Source organism: Perognathus longimembris, chromosome 3 (assembly GCF_023159225.1).
Source record: "Perognathus longimembris pacificus isolate PPM17 chromosome 3, ASM2315922v1, whole genome shotgun sequence".
Lineage (NCBI taxonomy): Eukaryota > Metazoa > Chordata > Mammalia > Rodentia > Heteromyidae > Perognathus > Perognathus longimembris.
Window position 1 is genome coordinate 59,858,784 of NC_063163.1, and position 27,158 is coordinate 59,885,941.

At 41.5% G+C, this 27,158-nt stretch overlaps 2 protein-coding genes across 2 annotated transcripts in view; one reads left to right on the plus strand and one right to left on the minus strand.

Moving 5' to 3' along the window:
* Window positions 1-5,991: 5,991 nt before the first annotated feature.
* LOC125347618 (melanoma antigen preferentially expressed in tumors-like) lies at window positions 5,992-9,291 on the minus strand. Its single transcript, XM_048340613.1, is given in 4 exon segments — window positions 5,992-6,325; window positions 7,898-8,074; window positions 8,076-8,501; window positions 8,996-9,291. Coding segments are annotated over 4 exon segments (1,230 nt in total). The 5' UTR covers window positions 9,289-9,291.
* Window positions 9,292-11,538: 2,247 nt separating this feature from the next.
* Window positions 11,539-27,158, plus strand: part of LOC125347620 (phospholipid-transporting ATPase IB-like) — a 101,844-nt gene continuing 86,224 nt past the window's right edge. Inside the window, exons 1-6 of the mRNA XM_048340614.1 lie at window positions 11,539-11,605; window positions 21,728-21,955; window positions 22,054-22,177; window positions 22,630-22,729; window positions 24,507-24,605; window positions 26,136-26,181. Of these exons, the coding sequence (XP_048196571.1) occupies window positions 11,539-11,605; window positions 21,728-21,955; window positions 22,054-22,177; window positions 22,630-22,729; window positions 24,507-24,605; window positions 26,136-26,181 (664 nt within the window). The remainder of the gene's footprint in view (window positions 11,606-21,727; window positions 21,956-22,053; window positions 22,178-22,629; window positions 22,730-24,506; window positions 24,606-26,135; window positions 26,182-27,158) is intronic.

A 27,158-nucleotide genomic window follows, 5' to 3' on the forward strand; every position in this document is an offset into this window, starting at 1 on the left:
TATCTTTTTAAATGATCATGTTTATCCTTCCTTGTTAAATCCATTCATAAGCATTTTGTTATTTTGGATGCTCTTGTACATGGAATTGTTTTCTAAACTACTTTGAAGGATTATTCATTGCTAATGTACATAAATATCTACATATAGTCATATCTTGCTTAAAGATGAGGATATGTTCTGAGAATTGTGTCCTTGGGCAATTTTGCCATTGTGAGCACATCATACAGTACATTTGTGCAATGTAAAGATGGCTTTGACATCACTAGGTAATGTATTCTTATGGCACCACCACTACATATATATATATATATATTTGTCATTGAGCACATGTTTTGTGTCACTTAACTATATTTTTATTCTCTCAGTTTAAAACCATCAGTAATACATTTCCAGATGTATTGAGAAAATTACATTTTTCCTTTTTATGACTGAGATCAAAGTGAAAAGAAAGTAATTCACGTGGATGAGAGCTAGGGGTCTTCAAGATCAGGAACAGTGTCATCCTTGAGGATTTTAAGAGGAGTTTATCCTGGAATCTGTTGTCTTCAGGAGGTCACAGAGGGCCTAAGGCCAGGCCCTAGTAAGTCACCATCATCTCTCACTGCCATTTACCCTGGGGAGATTCTCTCCTCCAATATACATTGTCTTTGAAGAAATGGCCTGCTCTTAACAATGGCTGACTCTCAAGACTTTAAGAGTTCTCAGATTCAAGAAAATCCCAAGATCTTTAGTGCCAATAGCAGAAGCCTCCCTACCATGTTATTGTAGCAGACAGTGACAGGAGAAAAAATTGTCTGGGCAGAGGCAACAGGTGACTGATCTATGTCTTCATGTAAAAACCAAGCTATTATTCCATGATTACATGGTTAGACAACAGGCCAGAGAAACTCAGAGAGGACATCTTGAAAGAACTTGAAGCCAGGACTGGTTTCAGACAGCTGAGGGTGAAATACTATCCATCATGCTTTATTGTTTGCTCACTGAGATGTTAGTTCCAGGCATCATATAATGATAACTTGCACTGATGCTTCTATTACCAGAAAAAATGACCAAGGTTGGCTGAGTCTTCCAGTACCTGTGTTTGTCCATTTTCATTGCTATGAAGCTAGGGAACTTATAAAATACAGGTTTGTTCAGCTTACAGGGCTGGAGGTTTGAGAACCCATAGCTGATGGGTTTCTTGCTGGCAAGAGTCCTGAGGTGGCAGAGCATATGACATGACAAAAGATAAGGAGTATAGGTCAGAGTCTTCTGGTCTCTTATGAGGCCACATGGATTCAGTTATGGTGGCCCCACTCTTAATGGTCCTACCTATCATCACTTCCCCCAAAGACCTACCTGTATAAATCACAAATTTCCACCCTCATAGTAACTTAAGGTGGATATTAAATATCAACACACTATTATGTCCAAACCGTAGAAGCACTCCATGCTCACCCTGAGACCCAAGTTACAGTCATCTTCTCATTTAGGAACAGCAGTGAGCAAAACTGGATTCAGGCCATGGTGGGGTTGCCAAAGAGATGTCTACTGAGGTCCCTTTGGAGCAATTAATTTTGGCATAAATATTCTTTCTACCTAGGCCTGGGCAAGGACTCTGTGATTGGTAGTAGGAGAAAGTTGGGAACACAGGACATGAATCAGAATCCATAGGAGAAGAGACCCAGGCTCAGACAATCATAGAAAACAATACAGAAAGCTGGGCACTGTTGGCTCATGCCTAGAATCCTAGCTACTTAGGAGGCTGAGATCCAAGGATTATGGTTTGAAGTCAGCCACAGCAAGAAACTTCATAAGACTCTTTATCTCCAATTAACCAACAAAAAAGAGCTGGAAGTGGAGCTGTGATTCAAGCAGTAGAGTGCTAGCCTTGAGCAAAAGAAGCTCATGGACAGTGCTTAGGCCCTGAGTTCAAGCCCTAGAACCAGCAAATAATAAGTAGTAGTAGTAGTAGTAGAAGTAGTAGTAGTAGTAGTAGTAGTAGTAGTAGTAGTAGTAACAGGTATAGCAAACTGCAGAGCAGTAATGAGTCAGCTTGCCCAATACACCAGAGAAACTTGAGTGGGTTCCCTAGCTGGCCTGGTCCATCCTTCAAGGTCCTCTCAGAAACAAATCCACAGTACCCTCTGGTATCTCAGGGTTGCAGTACCCATGCTTGATTGCCTCTCAGAACTGAAAGAGTGGTGGCTCTCAGAACTGAAAGACAGCCTCTTTTCAGCAGGTCTTTTCCAATACAATCACCTAGAATGTACTTGGGAAGTGAGGGCTTAATTCCACCCCCATTTTTCATTATACTAACACTCCTGTGATATCTAGACAGCATTTGAGATAATTTTACATGGATAGTTTAAAAGCTCATCAACATACAAGTACATGAAATTTGAAAACTAGGGTCACACTGGCTGAGGAACATTGTGTTTACAACCTGACTTATACAACTTTGTACAACTACTTAATACTAATTTAACTTTAAGGCTAGTCTCTTAGCTGACTGCCAGTGGTTCACACTTATATTCCTAGCTACTCAAGATGCTGAGATCTGAGGATTGCAGTTCAAAGCCAGCCCAGGCAGGAATGTCTGTGACATGCTTGTCTCCATTTAACCACCAAAAACTAGAAACAGAGCAGTGGCTCAAGTGGTAGAGTGCTAGCCTTGAGTATAAAAGCCCAGGGATAGGCTGGGAATATAGCCTAGTGGCAAGAGTGCTTGCCTCGTATAAAAGCCCAGGGACAGTGCTCAGGCTCTGAGTACAAAGAACAGGATTAGCACAAACAAAATCAACAAAAAACTAGTCTCCTTTCGCATACTTTTCTACATATTGTGCATACTCATTCCTAGACCTCAGAATTTTGAGAAATAAATTATTTTATATATGATCCAGCTTGCATTATTTTGTTTGAGCAGCAACAATGGAGAAAGACATACAGACTCTGTGTTCAGGCAGAAAATTATCATTACTATCTTGGGTTTATCCACCCATGTCTGAACAATCTTATGCATATTTTAAATTAGCAATTGAACTTATGAATCCGCATAGTGACAACAGAAGGTGCCTATATGACCTCTATTTCTCAGTTGAGAAAAGGAAATTTGAAGTGATGCAATGCATTTCCCTTGTTCATCTTCTCTGGATTTCATTTCATAGACTTTCTTCAGATCTCACACAGGCTGTTTTCCCATCTTGGGGCATTTTCCCTGTAACTTGAGTTTATGTTAAATGATGCTGGAACAAGGTATATCTCAAGAAAGTTAAGACTTTTTCATGTTTTTCAGATACACCATTGATTGCACAATTTCAACATTCACTCCTCTCAGAAATAGCAATGTGTGCCCTACTCTGGGGGTTGGCACTCTGCCACTTGAGCCACATCTCCACTTCCAGCATTTTGGTGGTTAATTGGAGGTAAGTGTCTCGGACTTTTCTGCCCAGGTTGACTTTGAAGCCTGATCTTCAGATCTCAGCCTGAGTAGCTAGGACTACGGGTGTAAGCTACTGATGCGCAGATCTCATTTTATTTTTAAAATATGAGGCTCAAAGCAAGTGGCTTGAGAGGGGACAAAATAAGAAATAACTATTATGGGAAGAGACTGAAAGGCCCAGCTGCTATGTGTGGTAGGACAGGACTTTACTGACCTTCAGCAATGACAGCAACAAGCACAGGAGTAGCACCGGTTAAGAAACCTTCAAAAAATAGAAATAAGCATGCACATACCCAAGGCAAAAATGCAGATGGAGCCTTATCTTCCCAAGTGCTTCTCTGGGAGGCTATCCCCCGATGTGGGGCATTCCAGAGGCAGAATACAATGATACAGGGGAAGCAAGGGCTCACATGCCATAGCCCTCTTCCTCTCGGCCAGTTCAATCAACTTGTCTGGTGACCATTTAGCCCACCTTCACAGTATGACATCTTGATTTTTAAGATTGTCCTACAGAATAGCCTAACCTATTCCCAGGTCTCATATTCATCTTCTTCCATGTCTGTGTTTCCTAGGAGCTGGCATGAGTTTATCAACAATTGGGACCCCAAATCCAACACATCTCACTGGCTCCAAGATGGTTTACTACCACCTTAATAGAGATGAAGGAGTATCATATGGCAGGAAATTCATTCTCAGTAGGACAACCTAAGGATGTCATTTTGAATGTATGTGCTGATCCTGGGACTTTCACTCAGGGCCTGGACACTGTCCTTAGCTTTTGTGCTTAAGGACCGTGCTCTACCATTTGAGACATAGCTTGAGCCTGGCGTTTTGATGGTTTGTCAATTGGAGGTAAGAGTCTCAGAGACCCCATTGACTTTCCTAACTAGGATAGCTTTGGATCATGATCCTCAGATCTCAGCCTCCTGAGTAGCTAGGATTACAGGTGTTATCCATCAGCACCTGGCTGGGGTCACATTTTTAATGTGGCATACCAATGGTAAATATGGGAGTGTTTTGATAAATGTAGATTTTTTTTTCCAGTGCTAAGGATTGAACCCATGGCTTTGGACATACTAGGCAAACAACTGCCATTGAGATATGTCCCCATTCCAATTTAGATACCTTTAACTGACCTCTAAAGGGCTGAACCTAAAGAGAGTACAGGAATGGGTTGGGATACTCAGATGCACTAACTCCAGCATATCTGCAAGTGGACATCTTGGATAGGCTGACGAAAGGAAATAAACTAAAACAGTGGATGAGGAAAACAACTTTGAGAACTCTCTCTCAAATGTCTATTTTCTAGGAGCTCAGGGGTGCTAAGAGCTTGTATGAAACACAAAGAGGTATAATAATACAATGTGTAGGAAATTCCAGTGCTTGGGTGTGGTCTTTTATCTCCAGAGCAGATTTCCTCTTCTCAATCTACATTTAGAGCCCTTGAAGTCAACACTGATGTTTTCTTTTCATACTTTTCTGCAAATCCACAAACAGAAATTGGGGAGGGGGCATTAGAGGCATCTCTTTTCTCCACTTTGGATTAGCACCAATAAATTGTACTTTTGCAGTGTCTATATATACATGAATGTCCCTTGTTCAGATTCTATCACTCCCAGAGACCCCATTTTAGAATTCAGAATTCTATGTGAAAAAAGATAAGTCATTAAAAAACTACGGAAAAGGTTAGAAGTTTCTCCCTGCTGAGGTTTGACTCCTGCACAGTTGAATCCCTATATCAACACAGCCAAGGGACAGGAACCAAGGCTATGAATCCACCAGAGAACAGGAAGAGGGAGTTCAGGTCTCTGCAGGTAACAGTGACAGCCTATGAAGAACTCGTTGTACCAAAAGTACTAATGGGACACTTAGCACCTTCCAGATTCTAAGGATGCAACTTCTATAAGTCACTCACTGACCAGCCACAGACAGAAGGAGGCAACAGAAACCTCAGAGACAACTGAGTAGCAGTAATAGTAAATTGTGTCATGAGGTTGTAAGCTGTATTTTATGCAGCCCAGAGTGTGTGTACACATTATAGATCCTTAGTGACTGCTCATTTAATCAGAACATTCTGGAGAACTGCACAAGTATATTTATCACACAGTGTATGAAATGGTTTATATTAAGGTTCCTTTTATTGCTGGCCATTTCTTTACAACCATCCATCCGAGGCCAATTCCCACATGTTCCTCCCTTGCCAAATCCTCCTCTAGAAATTCAGGTTCCTATTTCTAATTCTATAAGATGTATCTCCCTTAATATCTCAACAACTGCAGCTTCTGAATTTTTTCTAAAAGCATTTATAGTCTGAGCTTTAGTGACCAAGTGTCAAATAAATCTGTGGATATGTACACTCAGCTAAGCAGGCAGGTACCAGGGGCACAGGATAAGCTATGAGTCATAGTTGGTACTGAACCAGTCAATGTTAGCCTGCCCCAACTCATGTAGCATCCATTTCAGCTTGTTGTGCAGGTGGGAAAATCTCCCCAGGTGGAAGGTAGATGGAATATCCTGGTCACTCTCCGTCCAGGATATATCATATAGCTTAGATTGATCAGCCTAATGTTTTAGTGCTGGAGATTATCTAGCATGGACATGGAGATTGAATTCCCACATAACTTAATGGCTGTGAGCTGGCAGCAGTGGCTCAGGGAAGGCAGGATGACAGTGAGTTGGGAATCTACAATCCCACAATCAATTAACCCCAGGGTTTCGAGGATGGCAGAGACTCTGTCTAGAAAATCTCGAAGCGGCTCAAGATTTATGCTGGTTAGATTGACCCCACTTAAATCAAGGTCCTTTAGTTCACTGATGTTGGGGCACTGGGACAGGTACATCAAGTCTGATTCCAAAAGCAGGCAATTAGTGATCCAGAGGATCTTCAAAGAGCTTGTCAGGCACCTGGGGAGAAACAGAACAATTTTGTGCTGGGGACTGGAAAAGGTGGGTTGAAGCTGGTGGAGAGGATCCAGCCATCAAGTGAGTAGCCAACTTCCAGTATGCTACCTTGTTAAAGGGGTATTCAGAGAAGGCAAGATGACTCTCCATTATTTTGTATGACTTGGTTGAGTGAACTTTTGAACTCCCTTTGCTCATCTGCTGAGCAGAGTAAAACATATACCTCTTAAAATATTGTGAGAACAAAGCAAGATGATGATAAGGCATTGCTTACAAAGGAGCCTTAGCCCATCTCAAGCAAGGAAGGACTTCACAGTGAATTGTATTTTCTGAGACATGACAAAATTAGGAAAAATAATTTTAAAACAATACACTTCCAATTCAGTCTTCCTTTAGTGTATGTGTGGGCCTAAGCTACCTATCTTGGTGTACAAGGAGGCTACCATGAAATATTCATGAAAAAAGAAGAAATATTCATGAAAGATAAACCTGGGCAAAGTCAGCAACGTGCAAAGGGGACTTCCAGACTGCAGAGGCCAACCTTAGATGTTTGTGTTATCAGCAAATTACCTATCACTGTTTACAGTTCCTCACTTCTCATCCTTCCCCTAATATGAATCATACATATCCAACACATTCTTTAATCTAGAGTTCAGAAATCTGAGGAAGGTTTAAAGGAAGAGGATCAACCTGAGAAATCTGGTTGGGGAGGAACTTACAACAATCTAACATAGAAACATTTTTCTTCAAAGCCTCACAACTTACTTTGGTCATCTTAAGACTCATTCCTAAGGAAAAATTCCCCAAACCGTCCTCCCCAAAGTCGAATCACTCAAAATAGTTTACTAACGAGGCCACTGTTAATAGCATTTATAGTTCTGAATATGGTCCATCCCTCTCAAAATTCATATGGAAAGTTAATCCCCATTTAAGACATTCAGAGGTGGTATCAGATGAGATTTTTACGGATCTATCCTTGGAAATGGGTTATTTCAATTATGTGATTCATGTATAATGAGCTATCTCAAAAGTAGGTTCACTAGTAGAAAACTGATTTGTCTAGTTCTCCTTCTCCCTATTGTTCCTTTTTTTGAGACTGAGTTTCCCAGGCTGGCCTCAAACTCAACCTTGCTACGGCTACTCAAACTACTTCCTCAGCCACCCAAGTCCTGGGATTATAGGTGAGTGACACCATGCCCAGCATAGTCAGGAGTCTTAAGTACTCATACTTTTGTTGTAATAACCTGCATTGCCATTGAGATAGTCATTGCTGGATATAGCCCCTCAAATGTGGACTACAACTATAAACCAAAATAAATCTATTTTCTTTATAATTTACCTGGCCTATGTTATGGTATTCTTAGCAATAGAAAACATTAAGACAACCTGCAACCTTCATTTGGGTAGTACCTTGATTTGGGTAGTTATGTGATACAAAGCTGGGTATGACAATATTCTGACTTCAAAGACTTGCTCGTTCTTGCCTTGTGTCTGGCATAGAGCAGAGGCTCATTATTGCTCCTGCAATTAAGGAAGGCTTACTCTGGTCTACAGGGAAATCTAGCCATTCCTCACCTGAGCACACGGTGCAGGCGGCCTTCAAGGAAGGGGATGGAATCCAAACACAGTTCTTGGAGGTGATGCAGACTCAGGAACTGAGAGCTGAACTGGTGGACACACTGCTCTTCCTCCTCCAAGGATGTGTACAAAGATGTATGGATGTGGGAGAGCACAAATCTGTGCAAAAGTCTGGCCGAAATGAGGAGCAAAATTCCTCAGGTTGGAAAGATTTCAGGTGCAATGCACTTCTAAATCCTGGATAGAGTCCAGCCTCATCATGTTTAAAACTGACTTAATATTTTGCAAAGGAACTCTAAAAATACTCAGCTTCTTACAACATAGGTGCAGTAAACTTTCCTTCTGCTTCACCTTTTCAATGAGGGAGGTGAGCAATTGATCATGGCTGCCCTTCTTTAGGGACAAATCTATGAACATCTCCACTGGGATCAAAGCCTGTTCTGCTCCTATCCTGGAACCATTCATGTTTTGCTTTGTCTTCACTGGGTGAGTATCCTCTGACTCCATCAATAAGCACAGACTAGCCCTGGTACCAGACCACAGGGTCCAGAAGTATTGATGGGTATTCTTGCATAAATCCAGCACTTGCAGCCTCCAACGCCTATGGTTAAAAACAGGTAATCAATTCAAAGTAAGAGCATAGTCAATAAGCATTTGTCTGACTTGAACTCCAGACATGAGATGCTCCATTCCTTATGAGGGCTTGCTTTCTCCCCACCGATTCTACTTCTAGAAAGATCCCTGCTCCTGAAACTCTCTATCCTTCACCCTCCTCTCTTTTATTTCACTTTATTTTACAGTGCTGTAATTTGAACCCAGTGCTTCTACAATGTTATGCAAGTACTCTATCATGAAGATATACTTCCAGCCTCTGCTTTTCATACATTTAAGTGCCATTGAGAAAGAATGGCACATTTTCCTTCAGCTGCATATACACTGTCTGGCGGCTCCTTCAGTTGCATGTACATTAGCTGGTGGCAGATAGAAGAGAAACATAAGCAATGGTTTCCTCACTAGCATCATGCAGAGCCCCTGTTCTCCATGCCCCTGACCACAGCCATGTCTTCCCCAGGCTTCCAGCTGGGTCACCCTCACCTGGGGTGAACCTCCTGAGAAAGTAGTGCATCCAGTCCACTGAGAACAGCTTGGAAATTCTCCTGATGAAACTGCTTTTCTTTCATCAGAGCTCCAAGAGGCAGGCAAGCAAAGGGCCAGGCCTGCACCATTGCTTTGAGTGCTTCACTCTGTCTCCCAGAATAGGCAGCCACAAACAGAGGTGGAAAGAGCTCCATGGGCAGCAACTCCAGAGCAGCAATAGCTAAGGCCTCATCCTTTAGCAGGCTCTGAGTGGCCAGCTCCAGCAGTCTTGGTGGGACACACAGGCTCATCCTGATGAATCTGCCCCAAAAATGATGCTGAAGAAACATGTAGGCAACAAGTCAGCCTTCTCAGACCAAGCATGAGCAACCCCACCCCATCTCCCACCCATCAGAAGGACCAACAGCACTGCTCTAACACCAACAGATGAGTCCTTAGATTTCCCAATTCTATTTTGTATTCAGTGACCACAGAGCTATAGCTTTATCTCTGCAAGGCCGGCATCTACCTCAGTGCTAAGGTGGTAACAGATGACTGACCATTGGCTCCAGTTAATTCTAGCCTTCTTATGAAGTGATTGCTGAGGAGGCTGAAAGCAGACTCAGCCCTTGTGGGAGCAAAGGAAGTCTGAAACTATTATTTCTAAAAATGCTAGGTATCAGAAATGTCTGGGATTCTGGATGTTGGAATATCTGCTTCATAAAGAGGTATCTTGAGGATGAGGCTCAAGTTTAAAAACAAAACTCATACACATTTTATATACAAAGTATATAATAGTTTTAAACAATGATGTGCAGAAAACACGAAAGAATATTCCACTTGGGGCATCATGGTGGCATTCAGAAAGTTTCAGATTTTGGAGCATTTTGGGTTTATATTCTAAGATTAGGGATGCTTAGCTGTATAACCAAGGACAATGGTACTTGGAATATCACACAGCCCAGAACAGCCCCCTCTGCTTCAAAGTCAGATGGGAAAGACAGGGAGCATATGCACGATGGATATCACATGAAAAATTTAAAATGAGAAACCATATAGAAAGTTTAATAATATTACTTTTGGAAATAAGAGTTAAAAATTGAGATGAAGTTTGGATATGTATGATTTTTATGCCTATTAGAATGATCACTTTCATGTGAAGTAGAGGGAAACAAATAATTCACAGTAGAACCAAGTCTCCAGTTTCATTTTTCTCAAAAAAAATTGTTTTTTGGTTAGTTGTGGGGCTTGAACTCAGGGCCTGTACACTGTCCCTGACCTTTCTTGCTCAAGGCTAGTGCTCTACAGCCACAGATCTACTTATGGTTTTCTGGTAGTTAACTGTAGATAAGAATCTCACAGATTTTCCTGTCCAGGGTGGCTTTAAACCACAACTCTCAGATGTCAGGCTCCCAAGTAGCTAGGATTACAGGTGTGAGCCACCTGCGCCAAAATATTTTAACTGATAAAAATTCTATGCTTGTGCATATTTTGAAATCCATATAAAATATAGGGTAACTAAATCAAGCTAATTTATACTTTAAAGATATTATTTGCATTGAAAATATTTAGTTAAAAAGGATAATAAGCTTATATAGTAAATCTCTAAATCATAAATGCTACAAACTATAATTACTGGTAATAAACTAAATATTTATAATGCTACATAGTAAATTTCCTACAAATCAGGTGTCTTTCCAAAAAAAGATATGGATTCCTTTCAAGTGTGCATAAAAAAGCAGAAATTAAATTTGAAATTAAGGCAAAATATCACAGAGGCAAACTTGTTGAGAAGAAAGCAAAAAGGTCTAGGCAGTGCCAACTTGCTCTGCCCCACAGACCCCTTGGTTAAGGTTCCAGAGTCACCAACCCAGGTGTGGTGCAGAGTCATCTTCCCAGACCTCAGAAGGACCATGGAACAGACCTTCCTCTAGATCAGAATCTATCAACAGCCTTTCCTGTGTTCCTGTGTAGGCTGGCTTCCAACCACCATCCTGAGTTCTCAGCCTCCTGAATATTACATGCCAGAGTCATGAAACTATAAAATGTATGAGGTGACTTGGCTTATGAAGATGGTGAACGGAGGAGGAGGGAGGAGGGGGGAGGAGGGGGGAGGAGGGAGGAGAAGGGGGGAGGGGGAGGGGGAGAGGGAGGGGAAGGGGGAGAGGGAGGGGGAGGGGGAGAGGGAGGAGGAGGGGGAGAGGGAGGAGGAGGAGGAGGAGGGCTGCTGCAGCAGCAGGAAGTGGAGCTGTGGCTCACATGGTAGAGTGCTAGTCGAGCAAAATAGCGCAGGAACAGTAATCAGGCTCTAAGTTCAAGCACCAGTACTGGTGTGTGTGTGTGAAGATACTTCTCACAAAGAAAAACTCATATCAGATTGCTTGCCAGGGAGAGGTGACAGGGCGGAGGCCAAGGTCGGCCAGTGGGGAAGGGAAGGGAAGGAAACGGACTTTGAAGTTACCCTTTCCTTGGTGCACAGCCCAGGCCCTAGTCGTGGGCTGTGGCCTCCTCCGAGCAACGAAACTGACACAAACTCAGCCAGTTCCCTACATTCCTGCGGCATGGCGCCAGATCCACCAATCAGCTTCAGGTCTCACCTCCACAAACTCTCGCGAGATCCCCTGGGAGGTAGGGATGCTGGTGCAGGAAGGATGCGGTGTCTGGGTAGGAGAGTGAAGGCGGGTTCAGGAGACAGATGGGGTGGAGGATGGGGGAGGTAGGGGGTTCAGGAAAATAGTGCCCAGGAGAGAGGATGGTGGTTGGGAGGGGGGACTGGCTGTGGGATGAAAAGCCCAATGGAGGTTGGCGGGAAGTGGATGAGGGGGTTAGGAGGGCAATATAAAGGGTGGGAATAAGGGCAATAAAGGGTTTGGAGAGGGTGCAGTGGAGTGGAGAGAGTTTTGGATGGGGAGGGAAAAATCTAGTCCTGGTCTGAATCTGGGCCTGGTTTTAGGGGGGACGACTCCCTTTTCTTCTGTGGCATTCATGATATCTTCTGAGCTAGAGCTAACTAAATCCTACCTTCCTAATACTTGCCACTGTCCTTAATATATCCCATAAACTCTCCTCCCTGGACCTGAACTGAAGAAACCCTGGCCTGAATTCAGTTCAGTTTCTCTCTAGAGAATATTTCCCTCAATCTTCCCCTTGGGTTGGCTATTTCTGCACTAGGTTTGAAGATCCCCATATTTCTGCCTTAGATCTACTCTGCCCTTTTGCTTTTACAGTGCCCTCCAAGATCCAGTTGAATTAAGTGTCTGAACATAGTCTCTCTCTCCCTACCCCTTTATTCTCCCCTTCCCCAACTCCTCTTCCCTCTTCTTGTACCTCCTCCTTCTCCTCCTTCCTTCCCTCCCTCTTTCCTCTCCCCCTTCCCCATCTATCCCTTTCCTCCTCCTTTCCCCCTCTTTTTCCTCTTTCCCCCTTTCTCCTAACAAATAAATACCTATTAATAAATTGTAACAGATATCAAAGGCCCAAACTGCACTCCTGGCCTTGACCACTAGGAGGAATTTTGCATTTGAAGTTAGCAGATACAGAGATCCATAAATCTCTAGGATGGTTTGTAAGGCTTGTGCCTGCTTTTCAGTGCTTGTCTCCTTTATGAAGGGTGGAGTAGGTGGAGTAGGCATTTGGAGAGATGAGGTGGATCCTTTGCTGGTGAAGATAAGTTAGTATGATTATCAGCAAAATGGAGATCACAGTCAAAGTCATTCAAGCTTCAGCCCAAGAACTCTTTTGGTCACTAATAGAGTTTCCTCACTAGGCCTAAGAAATATATAAATCCACAAACTGCAGTTTTTTGAAAAGGATGAAGGGTTCCATTTCATCCAGGTGACCTGTGAAGGTCACTGTGGTGACCCTGGTGGCTAATAGAAACAGTGAGTTAGGGTGGGTGTTTTATACTGGATTTGTACTGCTAGTACTCAGACATTCCCATGTATGTGGACTAGGAGAGCTTCAGGCTCCCAGCTTACCCAAAAGAATAAAGGAAGGGAGGGAAGGAGGGGGAAGGAATGGAGGGAAGGAAGCAGTGAAAAAAATATGTAGGTATATTCAAATGATGTCATTACTGACAGGAATCTGCATTGTTCTAACCCAATACTGCCTTTATGGCCCACTGACTCCCCTCCCTCCCACAACAGGGCCAGTTCTCTGAAAACATCACCCCCACTCCCCACCCAGGCCCTCTATGGAAGTGCACATTACTCCTGGTGAGACAGTCTGCCACAGCTGTTTTCACAGCCTAACAGCTTCCTCAGTTTGCTTTACTTAGAGCCCAGACCTCATTTTACTGTTCTTGGAGCCTGGACCTCCTTCCCTCAATGCCCCTTGTATCTATGACTCTGGAGTTACTTGGTGTGCCTCTTCAGAGAGACATAATCTGATCTGATCTGTTCATCTGATCTGATCTGTTTTCTTTCCTTTTGTCTTCTTACTCTTTCTTAACAATTACGTTGATCTACGTTAGACTTGAAATTAGCACACTGAGTTGTAAACATTCTCCGTTTTGACTGTAGCCCCCATGACCTTTAGGGAAGTAGCCAGATCCCCATTTTCTGCTAGTCACATATAAGGTTCCTACCATGGGATTTGCAGACCTGTTAGGAGATAGCAGTGCACATGTTTAAAAGCCATGCTTAAAAGCCATAGTCTGTCCTCAGCACATGCCTGTGAAGAAGCACATGGGATGCAGCCCAGCTCCAAACCACACCTCCTGCATACTGGCTGGCAAAGCTCCTGCATAGCACCAGGCCTGAGGAGGCTCCTGTGTCTAGCACTCTATATAAACTGCAGTGATCAGCATGAGGTGTGCAGTGACAGCCAGAGCACCATGAAGAAAAGCAAGCTTGGAGGTGAATTTTACCTGTTTGCAATGAAAAGATCAAAACCTGGGGAAGGTTGAGAGGTTTATGGGTTACTGTAACATGTTGACATGCAGCATCAACATGTTGATACCTGACATTGACATGTTAGTAAGCTATGCAGACATCTACAGAAACTTATCAATGACGATGAAAAACATCACAAAGCTATTTCAGCAGCTAATCTGCTGCTGATGTTTATACAAAAGGAAGTAGACTACAGTGCTTTGTACTAGTGAAGAATAATATGGTTAATCAATTTTAATGCCTTTATAAGCAAAGAATAAAGCCACATATAGCCAATTAGTATGCCCCAAGACTTCAGACCAGTATCTTCTAGCATAGAATTGGATATTTTTCCAGAGATATTGTATGGCATTAAGAAAGCTCTATAGTTCTAGTATCTAGTATCTAGTATCACTACAGTATTTAGACAGGGCCTCTGGGATCTTTATATTCAGACGCATGCCAGCAGATCTGGCTCAAGCAAAAGTACTACTAGTGTTACTGGAGTTTAGGGCAAAGGCTCTGACTCATCTGGTTAATGGTTATTAATTCCCCACTTTATCTGACTTCACTGTATCACAACTACAAGCGCCACAGTATACTCCCATGTAGGAAATAATATTGTTGAAATGCCCATTTGTTTCCTGTGAGCTGGGTGATGCACTTTGACATTCTTTTAGTTTAGTAAAATGGGACTCTTTAGGTCAAAAGTCTCAACAGATCACTAGTCCCTCTCTCCTGGGGCTTGAATTCAGGGCCTTGCACTCTCACTTGGCTCTTTCTCACAAGGCTGGTGCTCTGCTACTTATGCCATAGTTCTACTTCCAGATTTTTGGTTGCTAATTGGAGATGAGTCTCGTGGACTTCACTGACTGGCTGGCTTTGAGTCATAATCTTAAGATCTGACCACTAGTCCCACTCTGCTCATTAAACAGGTAGAAAGCAGAGAAATGATATTTAATCAACCTGGCTGTGTTAGAAGCACAAACAAGGGAGACCAGTGAACCCAAGTCCATCTTTGAGCTTCCATGTTATATAGGAAAGGGACAAGATGAATGCATAGCTAATCAGTCTGTGACTTAACTCATCTTCATCTCAGGATTGGTCATATGGAGCAGGCCTTGTCAGGATAAGAAAGTTCAAGTCATGGGAGTGAGGCTTTGGTAGCTCATGCTTACAGTCCTTGCTACTAACAAGGGGATCTTAGAATCAAAGCCAATCCAGGCAGAAAAGTCTGTGAAACTCTTATGTTCAATTAGCCATTTGAAAACTGGAAATAGAGGTAGAGCTTCAGCCTTGAGCAGAAAAGCTAAGGGACATGTTCAGGCTTTGAGTTCAAGCCTAGTATAGGCATTAACAAAAATGATGCCTGGGACAGTAGATGCAACTAATGACACAAGATGCCATGATGTCACAAGATCCAAGGTACCTGCAACTCAGAACAAAGGAGACATACAAGCCCAGGGCCAGTGGTTCACACCTCTAATACTAGCTACTCAGGAGGCTGAACTCTGAAGATTATGATCCAAAGCCAACCAGTTACAAAAGTCCAATCATCACCAATTAACTACCAAAAAGCTGGAAGTAGTACTATAGTTTAAGTGATAGAGCACCAGCCTTGAGAGAAAGAGCCAAGTGAGAGTTCAAGGTCCTCAGTTCAAACCCCAGGTGAGAGTGAAGGGGGACATGAAAACCAGAGGCAGATATGCCAACATTTTATCCTGTGTGTAGTAACTTACTGACATTTGAACCCCAAATGAAGACTCAAGTACATTTAACAAAAGCAATTTCTACATACCTGCTATATTAGTTGTATATTAACTGTTAATGACATTTCAGTGAAGAGTCTTGACCAAATAATAGGCATGGTATTACAAACTTCAGTCATCACAGAGATCACATCATAGAGATACCAATGAACTAGAGGAACATTAGGTTCAGAGATCAGATGAGATTGGGCGTGTTCAGGGTGGTATGGCTGTAGACAAGGAACAACATTAGGAAGAGACAGACTTCCAGTAGCTCTGGCCAGTCTATGGATAACAGGATTTTAGGCAATCTGCACTATATATAGTGGGGCTTGAACTTTGGGCATGGTTCCTGAGCTTTTTTGCTCAAGGCTAGTGCTGTACCACTTGAGCCATATCTCCGCTTCCAGCTTAATTGCAAATAACAGTATCCCTGACTTGACTGAGCTCACTTTAAACCTCAGTCCTCAGATTTCAGCTTCTTGAGTAGCTAGGATTACAGGTGTGAACCCCCTGTCTCACTTTATTAATTTTATAGTAGGGCTTGTATAAATAACTTTGTAACAAATATAGGCTACTCAATGAAGATTCAAATGATTGTTCTGAAGGTTGTATTATTAATAAGAATTCACATAAATGTTTTATTAAGACAAGAAGTTTACTGGATTCAGAATTTGTTAGTTATTATTATTGAGTACATTACATGATACAACGTTCCTCTAGTCAAATTACTATTTCGTATATGGCAATTCAGTTTTAATATTCTGTTTAGTCTTAGAAAATGGAAATGATTCCAGCCCGCCACAGGGCACAGCTTTGGAGCAAAAAGTGCTTACAAAGGAGTCTTAGCAGCTGGGTGTGGTTGTTCACACCTGTAATCCTAGCTACCCAGGAGGCTGAGATCTAAGGGTCGTGGTTTAAAGCCAGCTCAGGCAGCAAAATCTTTGGGACTCATCTCCAATTCGTCCCCAGATAACCCAAAGAGGTAGAGCACTAGCTTTGTGCAAAAGAGCTCAAAGATAGCACCCAGGTCCTGAGCTTAAACCCCATGACTGATGGGAGGTGGGGATGGAGTCTTAGCCAGGCAAAAAGGAAGAACCAGGACCACAACATGCTCAGTTTTCTTTGTCAATATATATCAATAAATTTCAAACAGCAGTTTTCCCCTGGTGCTGGCCCTAGGGCTTGAGCTTCTTTGCTCAAGACTATCGCTCAATCTGCCAATTGAGCCACAGCTTCACTTTGAGTTTATTGGGTTTGTTTTCTTGGGTTTCTTTAAGTCTTCGTTTGGGATTCAAAGTTGGCGGGATTCAAAATATTGGTGCATTTATTGGAGATAAGAGTCCAATGGACTCTTCTGTCCAGGCTGTCTTTGAACTATAATCCTCAGATATCAGCCTCCTGAGTAGCTAAGATTACAGGTGTGAACCACCAGCATCCAGCCAAACAGCACATTTTTACATATGCATGTGCATGTAAAATACACATGTGTATACACATGTATATATATGCACATGCATATGCATGTGTATATGTATGCACCTGCTTATATAAACATGTATATGGATGTGTGTATATGTACACACATATATAGACATGTGTGTATACACACATGCAGATATGGATGGCCAAATGGAGGTAACAAGACCATCAAGTGAGGTTCTGTCTCACAGTGGGCTCACTCCTTGGTAAGGTCCACTGCATACTTTTTCCACTACTTGGAAGAAAAAATTAATGCACTTCTGAATGCAGCAATCTCTTCAATCCATCTGTGCTGAGAGGACAGATGGAGGTAATGCAGGGGACACACAGGAAGAGCACAGGCCATGAGGGGATATTCTGGAATCCAGGCTGCTCTGGCTTAGAAGCATAAGCTGGAGGAGAGGTACAGAGCCCTCAACTGCCGGAACTGTCAGAGGCCAGCTGGGAAGGTTTGCCTCTCCCAGCAATGGCCCCAGGGCCACAATCTGATCATTAGGGCTCTATATGCAATATAAAAACCTTCAGGATATGAACACTAATGAGTCCATTTTCTAATCCAAAGTAGCCTGTCCAGCTGAAGAGGGGTAAGTAATGTGTCCCATTTTACTGTCCCTTTAACCAAAGGGATAGCCTCTCAACAACTGTAACTGAACTTGGCTACATTCTCAACTGTCCCAAGTTCACTCATGCTGTCTCTGACTCTTCCTCCTGGATTCATTCCCGGGTCTTGTCCTGGAAATAAGTGTCCTGTATCTTAATAAGTCTGAGGAAACACAAATTAGGATAAATTCATATGTAATTTACCTACTCCTTAAAATCTCTTATTCTCTCTCTCTTTCTCTCTCTCTCTCTTTCTCTCTCTCTCTCTTTCTCTCCCCTAAGACTGGGATTCAAACTTGGTACCTGATGCCTTTGCTCATAGGCTAGCATTTACTGAGTTATTCCTCCAACCCCTTAAAGACTATTCTAGTTGCTTGAACTGTAACTGTATTGTTGAGTGTGTGTGTGTGTGTGTATGTATGTAAAATTCAGCAAATGCTTATTTTTCATCATTCAGAATAAACAACCTTAGGCATTTTATTATATTTGCTTTTAGGATTTTCTCCATGCCTTAAAAAACCTAAACAAAAAATGAAACATTGGAGATAAAAAGAAAGCAGAAATCCCTTTAATCATTATCTCCAGGCTTGTTCCTATTACTCTTAACCCTTGTGACTACTATTTTGTATTTTGAATAAGTTTACATGATTTTGATTCTACTTTTAGATAAAAAACTGCATTTGTGAATATAGATCTCATATCTATGGTTTTGTTAGCTTATTTGTGTGGTTGCTTTGAGATAAGGGCTCTGTGTAGCCCAGACCAGCCTCAAACTTACTTAGAACCCTCTTCCATTTGCCTCATAAGTGCTGGGACTAAAGGTATGCAATCACCACACTATGACCTAAAAATGTTTACATATAACCATATCTATCTTTTTGCACCATTTAGGTGTTTGAGAACTATCATCATCATCTGTTGATGAGTCACTCTTTTTAATGTCTCTGTAATATTCCACAATATGCTTAATGTTTTATTTAGCTGTTTCTTGTTTGTTTTTCAGTACTGAGAGTTGTAAATTATCTACACTTAAGCCATGCCTCAGTCCTTTTTATTTTTTAATATCCAGATAAAGTCAGTGCTACCTTTTCCTCAGTTGGCCTCAAACTTTGGTTGTCCTGTCTCCACCTCCAAAATGATGGATTATAGTGTTGACAGTCAGGCTATCAGTATCCCTGGATTTATTGCTTTCTTAGTATATAAAGAGTTAAATCATCTAGGTGCCATGGCTCGTGCCTGTGATCCTAGCCATTCAGGAAGATGAGACCTGAGGATCACGGTTTAAAGCCAGCCTGTGCAGGAGTGTCAATGAGATACTTGTCTCCAATTAAACACACACATACACACACACACACACACACACACACACACACACACACACACACACACACACAAATGGAAATGGAGCAGTAGAAGCATTAGCCTTGAGCAAAAGTTCAGGGACAACACTTAGGCCCCAAGTTCAAGCCCCAAGACCAGAAAAAAGCTAACTCATAAAAAAGACAGAAAATAAGTGAAGCAGTGGGTTCAATTCCTCAGCACCACATGTATAGAAAAAGCCAGAAGTGGCACTGTGGCATAAGTGGTAGAGTGCTAGCCTTGAGCAAAAAGAAGCCAGGGACTGTGCTTGGTTGGGCCCTGAGTTCAAGCCCCAGGACTGGCGCAAAAAAAAAAAAAAGACAGAAAATTTGACAATTTCATCTTTAATTCTTTCAACAGTTATTCCTTACATAATACTTAATTAATAAAATCCTCCAAAATTCTACTTTGAACCATTTTTTTAGAAACAGAATAGGAAGTAAGGATGGCATTAGCACCCATGTATCTCTCTCTCTCTCTCTTTGTGTGTGTGTGTGTGTAGATTTCTCAGAGATTTGCTAACACTGCCCTCAGTATTTGCAAAAGGTGATGGTCAGTTTAGAATAGTCAGTGTGTATCCTCATTGAGCAGGTGGTATGACCAGTTAGGGAAAACAGAAACAGATAAAAGAGACAGAGTCTTCATCCAAGATATCAGAGTATGTCTTGGAAGACTATTTCAAATGAACAATTAGGACAGCTTCAGATGGGCTCAACAGTTAAGACTACTTAAAATGGAAAGCTATACAGAGCCTAGGATTTCCCTACATACCTATCAATGTGGTTGGGATGGAATGGGAGTTTTAAAGTGGTGAACTAGACACATATACTTCCAGGCTTACAACACTGGGTCACGACTAGGAACTGTGAAGGTTAGAGAATCAATGAAACTTCACGAACAAGGAGAATTCACATTTGTTTAACTTACTCAGGACTTTTGTTGTTTTTGTTGATCCTGGGGCTTGAACTCAAACACTTAAGATGGTACCTCCCAGAAAGGAATCCTGGCCTTAAATCTCATTTTGGAGGAACTCACCTTGGAATGGGTTCACTCACTCTTGCATAACTTCAGGTCTTAAGAGGCAGGTACTGGATCTTTAGCCAATCAAAAGTGCTATAGAGCTGTCCAGTTGGAAGCACCTATGGGAGGAGCACAGGGGAGCTTCAAACATCTCTGGCACAGCAATGCTGCAGGGGTACCTGTGGGAAGACCATAGGGTCCAGAAATGGTTGAGTGTTGGGTCTGGGTCTCCCTACATATCGGGAGGCTGTTGAAACTTTCCATCCAGTGGTGTAACCTGGGCCTCTCCTTGTCAACTCCTTAGGCATTTGCAGTCCAGTCACCACTGAAGTCACCTGGCCTTTTACACTCTTTGGCCTGTGAAATGGAGCTGATGGCCGCCAGGACCCAGAATAGTCTATAGGGGGTGTGGATGGTGTGGGAACAGCTGGAAGGTCATGGGGGAGATTCTCATCTACTGGGTGTCATTATTAGTGCATAGGAAGAACTATGGGGGTGATCCTTCCCATTCTGCCAGGGAAGGCTTGATTGCTTTTTTTTTTTTTTTTTTTTTGTCAGTCCTGGGGTATGAACTCAGGGCCCAAGCACTGTCCCTGGCTTCTTTTTGCTCAAGGCTAGCACTCTACCACTTGAGCCACAGCGCCACTTCTGGTTTATTCTATATATGTGGTGCTGAGGAATTGAACCCAGGGCTTCATGTATTCAAGGCAAGCACTCTACCACTAGGCCATATTCCCAGCCCCTGATTGGCTTTTTTTTTTAATGTCAGAGTTGGTGCTGGTACTCAGACTTGAACTCAGCCACTTCAGTCATAGCTTCACTTTTGGCTTTTGATAGTTAATGGAGATAAAAGTCTCATAGACTTTCCTTCCCAGCTTGGCTTTAAACTGTGATCCTCCTATCTTAGGTTCCTGAGTAACTAGGATTATAGGCATGAGCCACCAGTGCCTGGCTTGGAGTTAAAATTGTACCAAAGGAAGACTTTAAAACTATTCCAACAGGAGAAGGAGTATGGAGTCAATTCTGTCAAAGGAAAGGATAAAATTTTAAGACTTGTGGAGATGAAGCACTTGCTTTTGCTAACTGGTTTCACCCAGAAGAAGAGTAACCTTTTTCTTTTCTTCCTTTTTTTTTGTAGGTTGTGGAGCTTGAACTCAGGGCCTGGATACTTGTTGAGCCTCTTTGTGCTCAAAACTAGTGCTCTACCACTTGAGCCATAGCACCACTTCCTGTTTTTGAGTAATTAATTGGACACAAGAGTCTCACAGGGACTTTTCTTCCCTGGGCTGGCTTCAAACCATGATCTTCAGATATCAGCCTCCTGAGTAGCTAGGATTATAGGTGTGAGCCATGGCCCAGCAAGAGTAAACTTTTACCTTCATGACATGAGATACTTTTCAGAAAAACATTCCCTGGACATTAAAGAGCACAAGAGACCTTTAAAAGGACATTTATATACATTTCAAAGGACGTAGACAAACTTTTCTGAAATTACAAGGGAATAAAAGCACCCATTTAAAGTTTAATCAAACTAAGAACATTAAGGTGGCTTTGGTTAGGGAGCGTTTTTCTGCTCTGGGAGCTACTTCACTTTAGTCAAAACACTTCAGTGTGGATCTCCTGTTCCCCTTCCTCCTCTCCTGTGCTCCTTTTCTTTCCCCTTCCCCTAGCTTCTGCCCATGTGATCTGCACCTTAGCTTCTTTCTACCCTGAGTTTCAGAACCAGCCCATTCTGCAGACTGGGAAAGAGATAGGGGTGTGCAAGCTGGCAGAGAGCCCCAGTGGTCCATCCAATGCAAGCCCATTCCCCTCTCCTGGCCAGGATGACCGGTCCCTTGAGGTGGGGGACCTGGATGAGCAGGAGGAGAACTGTAAGGCAGGAGAAGAGTCTGTGCCAGGTAGCCTAGTACAGCTAAAGCTAGAAGCCTGTCTGCTTTTGTTTTTCGGTATAATGTCCTTGTGCCTTTTTACTGCAGGAATATACATTTCTCCTTAGGCAGTCAGAAGGTTCAAGAAAGGATTGTCTGGAACCCATCTCCCCAAAGCGCAGAAATGTCCCAATGTCGCTCCATTTATATCAATGATCCTCTTAAGAACAATTTTTGTCAAAACTCCATCAGGTAAGAAAAATAATGACACTTAGGAAGGGAAGAAGGAGGAACAAAGAGTGTTGTTTTTCCAACAAATTGAGGGTTTCTAAAGCCCTAGTAGTGACATGTGCATGCCCGTGCACACACACACACACGTTATCATTTATTCTTTAGTTTCAACTCAGCTGTGTCCTATATTAATACTGAAAATTCTTCCTTTTCTCTCCCTTTCTTGTTTGTGATCTCTGCATGTTGGTGGACTTTTATTTAGAACTGTTCTCAAACATTTAGTAGGTATTTTAATCAAAATTATCTGTAAGTGTTGTACATAGGGGTTTCATTTCCTCATGTCATAGTTTATGAGTACAGTTCATCTTGGCTTCTGATCTATTTTTGTTTCATGGCATATGTTGCATGTTCTCTGTGAATGTCTTAGTGTTCAGAACATGATCTGACCATGGTGTTTTTCTTTGCCCTTATAGCACAACCAAGTACAGTATATGGTCATTTTTGCCTCGATATTTGTACCTACAATTTGGCAAAACTGCCAATGCATTCTTCCTGTTCATTACTATACTGCAGGTAACATTTTTTTAATACTTTGTCAGACTCAAATTTTTAGTCTAAGAAAATGCTTGCAAAGCCTCATTAGCCTTTCATGAGAATTTGAGATGGATAATACATTTAAGTACTAGAAGAGAATGCTCAGGATATTGAAACATTTGATAGGAGTCTGAAACTACATTTTTTGGACTAAAAAATGTTGATTTCAAAGAAACAAATTGATGCATAGTTCATCCTGATTGAAATCTTTAATGAAATGTTTCTGAAGTGACTTTGATCATTTGTGCCACCTTAGTGATATGATACTTATATTATTATATTCTGGAGGGAATAACTTAAGGAAACCTACATACGAGCTTACAATACCATCTTTTTCAAACAGTTAAATTCATAATCTGGCTTATTCTTGCTTATTCAACCTTATTTTCCCAGCATAAATCCCATAGTCCAACCAGGAAAACAACTTCACAATTCCCAAGCTAGATGCATATGGCTCATGCCTGTAATCGTAGCTACTCAGAAGGCTGAGATCTGAGAGTTACATTTCAAAGTCAGCCTGGGAAGTAAAGTCCCTGAGATTCTTATCTCCAATTTACCACCAAAAAGCCTGACATGGAGCTGTGGCTCAAGTGGTCAAGAACCAGCCTTAAATGAAAAAAATAAAGGACAACACCCAAGCCCTGAGATCAAGCCCTAATATTGGCAATGAACAACAATAAGCCAGGCACAATAATGTGTACCTGTAAAACCAGCTACTTGGGAGGCAGAGGTAGTGGGATTGTGTTCTGGGGCTAGCCTGAACAAAAGCCTAAAACCCTATCTGGAAAAAAAACGGAAGCAGAAAGGTCAGGAGTGTGATTGAAGTATAGAACATTTGCTGAGCAAGTGCAAGACCTTGAGTTCAAACTGGAGTACTACAACAAAGAGAGAAGGAAAGGAAGGGAAGGGGAGGGGAGGGGAGGGAAAGGAAGGGAGAGGAGGAAAGGGGAGGGAAGGGGAGGGGAAGGAAGGGAGTGGAGGAAAGGGGAGGGAAGGGGAGGGGAAGGAAGGGAGTCCACTATAGTTTGTTTACATCTCTTTATTTCTCATAACTTATACAATGGATATAGAAACATTAGATGTTTCATAATGTTCATAATCCACAGCATCATTTTCCTGAGCTTCCAATTTTTTTCTTTCTCTGTCTCAAGAAAAAAAAATGTCATGTCCATGTAACTACAAGTGGTTTTCTTTCTTAATTAAATTCATTATTAGTCAAAAGAAATGAGGTTTTCTGAGTGCCAGTAGCTCACACCTATAATCCTAGTTACTCAAAAGGCTGAAATTTGAGGATTGAGGTTCAAAATCAGTTCAGATAGATACATCCCTGAGAGTCTTATCTCCAATTAACTAGAAGTGGAGCTGTAGCTTAAGTAGTAGAGAGCTAACCTTGAGCTTCAAAGCTGAGGAACAGCGCCCAGACCCTGACTTGAAGTCTTGACTTCAAGGCCATCTGAATGTAAGAAGCTGTTAGTATAAAAACACTCTTAGTTTTGAACTATTTCTTTGTAAACATAATAAAAGTAACTTTTGGTGAGCAATTTCACTGTCAACTTTGGCAAGTGTGGTCATTAGTGTTACACTCGGGGATGGTTCTTATATGCTCAGAATTTCCTTCCTTCCCATCTTTATTTAATGTGTCCTTTGTCTTCATGTCCAGTAGTCATTCCATGAGTAGCATGACTTTGTGTGTGAACAAACGATGATAAAAATTTGCCTATCTCACTAAAAATGTGTAACTCTGATTGTTTTGCAGCAAATCCCAGATGTGTCTCCAACAGGAAAATATACAACTCTCTTACCTTTGATGATTATTCTTACAATTTCAGGCATCAAAGAAGTTATAGAAGATTATGTGAGTTTCCTGTTTTATAATGAAATAAATGCTCTTAAGACTATTGCCTTTACTTAATCAAGGTTTTATTTGCTATTTCTCTCTTTAAGTCTATTGTGATAGGGACAGTCTATAGTCTAGTGTGACCAAATACTTTGAGGTTTCAAATTAAAAATCATATACTCTTTGATATGTATCTTTGTGTGTGTGTGTGTGTGTGTGTGTGTGTGTGTGTGTGTGCGCATGTTTGTACGTGCTTGCCAGTCCATGAATTTAGGGCCTGGGCACGGAATTTTTTTGTTCCTGAGGATTTTTGCTCAAGGCTAGCACTCTACCACTTGAGTTGCCCTTCTATTTCTGGCTTTTTGGTGGTTGATTGGAGATAAGAATTTCATGGACTTTACTGACCAGGCTAGCTTTGAACAGTGATCCTCATACTTCAGCTTCCTAAGTAGCTAAGATTATAGTCTTGAGTCACCAGCACCCAGCTTTGATTTATACCTTTGAGAGACTACCAGGATCTTTAGCTATCACAAGAACTACCACAGTATCACTGGAGACAATAGTAAACAATTGGAGACATAAATTAGTCATACGTGAAAGTCTTAAATGGCTAAAAGGGTTGTACACACACGGTTGTGTTATCTTCTCCTGTCCTTTAGTCTTTCTTAGGCACCAAGGGCTATTTACTATTTCTGCTTGCTCTCACCACACCTGCTGTGGCTGGGGCCTCTATGGAAATCTTCTCTTTCTTCATAATCCTAATTCTTCTTTGGCAAAATTTCTAGCTATTGTCACTTTCCTGCCTCGACATGACTCCTAGTATCGTGTGAAAATATGTCCCCAGAAAAATCTATGCAGTTGTTACCTTTTTCATTAGTTTATCATTGGTAACACTGGTGAAAGTATTGTTCTAAATTTTTTAGAAGTATTAGGTTAAGCTCGTGTGTGGGAGTGTGTGTGTGTGTGGATGTGAGATCCAGAATTGTTAATTACATGTTTAATCAATATATAAACAATATATAGTGTGCTAACATTTAAAATAGTGCTTACTTTGTACAAGGTACAGTGTGCCTGTGTGTGTGTGTGTGTGTGTGTGTGTGTGTGTGTGTCAGTGTGTATTTCTGCTCATCTGTGTTGAGACAGATACATCTGCTTCAGTGAGGTATTGAGCTGGAAGTCAACCATGGAAAGCTGGCTCCAGGGTCCTGAGCAACAGTACAGAAAACATGATCTTTAAATATTCTATGCAGTGAAGCAGAGATGACACCAAGGTACATTTAAAAAACATGTAAGACCGGGTGCTGGTAGCTCATGCCTCCAATCCTAGCTACTAGGATCTCTATGCACATGTAGTGTTAGCCAACATTTCGATGGGTAATGGCTCCACTTAGGGAGTTGTAGAAGAGCACAATGAAATTGTAATCAACTACATTCAGCTTAAAATTAGACTGTTTGCTTCTGTGTTTTTCTTAAATGTACTGTATCTTCTACTATAAACTGAATTATTCATCTTGAACTTTTGGTATAATGATTTTTCCCCCATAATAGAAGCGACATATGGCAGACAAATTAGTGAATTCAAAGACCACACTAGGTAAGTGATGGCTTATGTTTCATATTTCAACTTAATCTGGGCTACAGTTTGCGCAGGCCTTTGGTAAAACATTATTGTGGGTGTTTCTGTGCAGGTATTTTAGGGTGAGATTAATCTCTAGATAGGGTTACCTTAATTATATAGAGTGAATCCTGTATATTGCCCTCCACATGTGGGTTTCATTATATAATTCAAAATCCATAATATAACAAAAAGGCTGACACCCCAGATAGAAAATTCTTTCTGCTTAATGGTGCTCAAATGGTGCTTTTAGACTAGAACTGAAACATTGGTTCTTCCTTGTCTTAAACTTTCTGGCTATCAGATTGGAATTATATCATAGGCTCTCCTGAATCTCCAGCTTGTCAACTCGGTAGATCTTGGGACTTGTGACCCTTTGTAATTGTGTGAGCCATTTCTTTATAGTAGATATCAGATTATCTGTCAATCTGTCTATCTTTCTTGTTTATCTATCATCTTTTTTTGTTTGTTTGTTTGAGACTGGGACTTGACTGGGTATCTGACACTTTCCTTCACTGATTGGTGCTTTACTATGGTCTCTGACATCTCTCTCTTTCTCTCTCTCTCTCTCATCTATCTATATATCTTATATTTGTACTACAGGCCTAACCACATATAAAATATCCTTAGCTGGTTGAATCTGTCAATATGAAACTCATAAATACAAAGAGTTGACTGTATATGTAAATACACACATAATATATATGGATGTCTATATATGGTTATGTTTTCCTGGAGAACACAGAAGAGAATGAAAAAGACTTTCTGAGTTGATTCTGGAGTTACTAAAGTTGACTCAGAAATCTGATGAAATTTAATGATACAAACCAGTGTAATAACTCAAACCTATAATTTTAGTTGCTTGGGAGACAGAGCTGGGGCACTATTGTTCCAGGCTACACCAAGCAAAAAGAAGTTCAAGAGACCCCATATCAGTCAGTAAGTGGGTGTAGTAT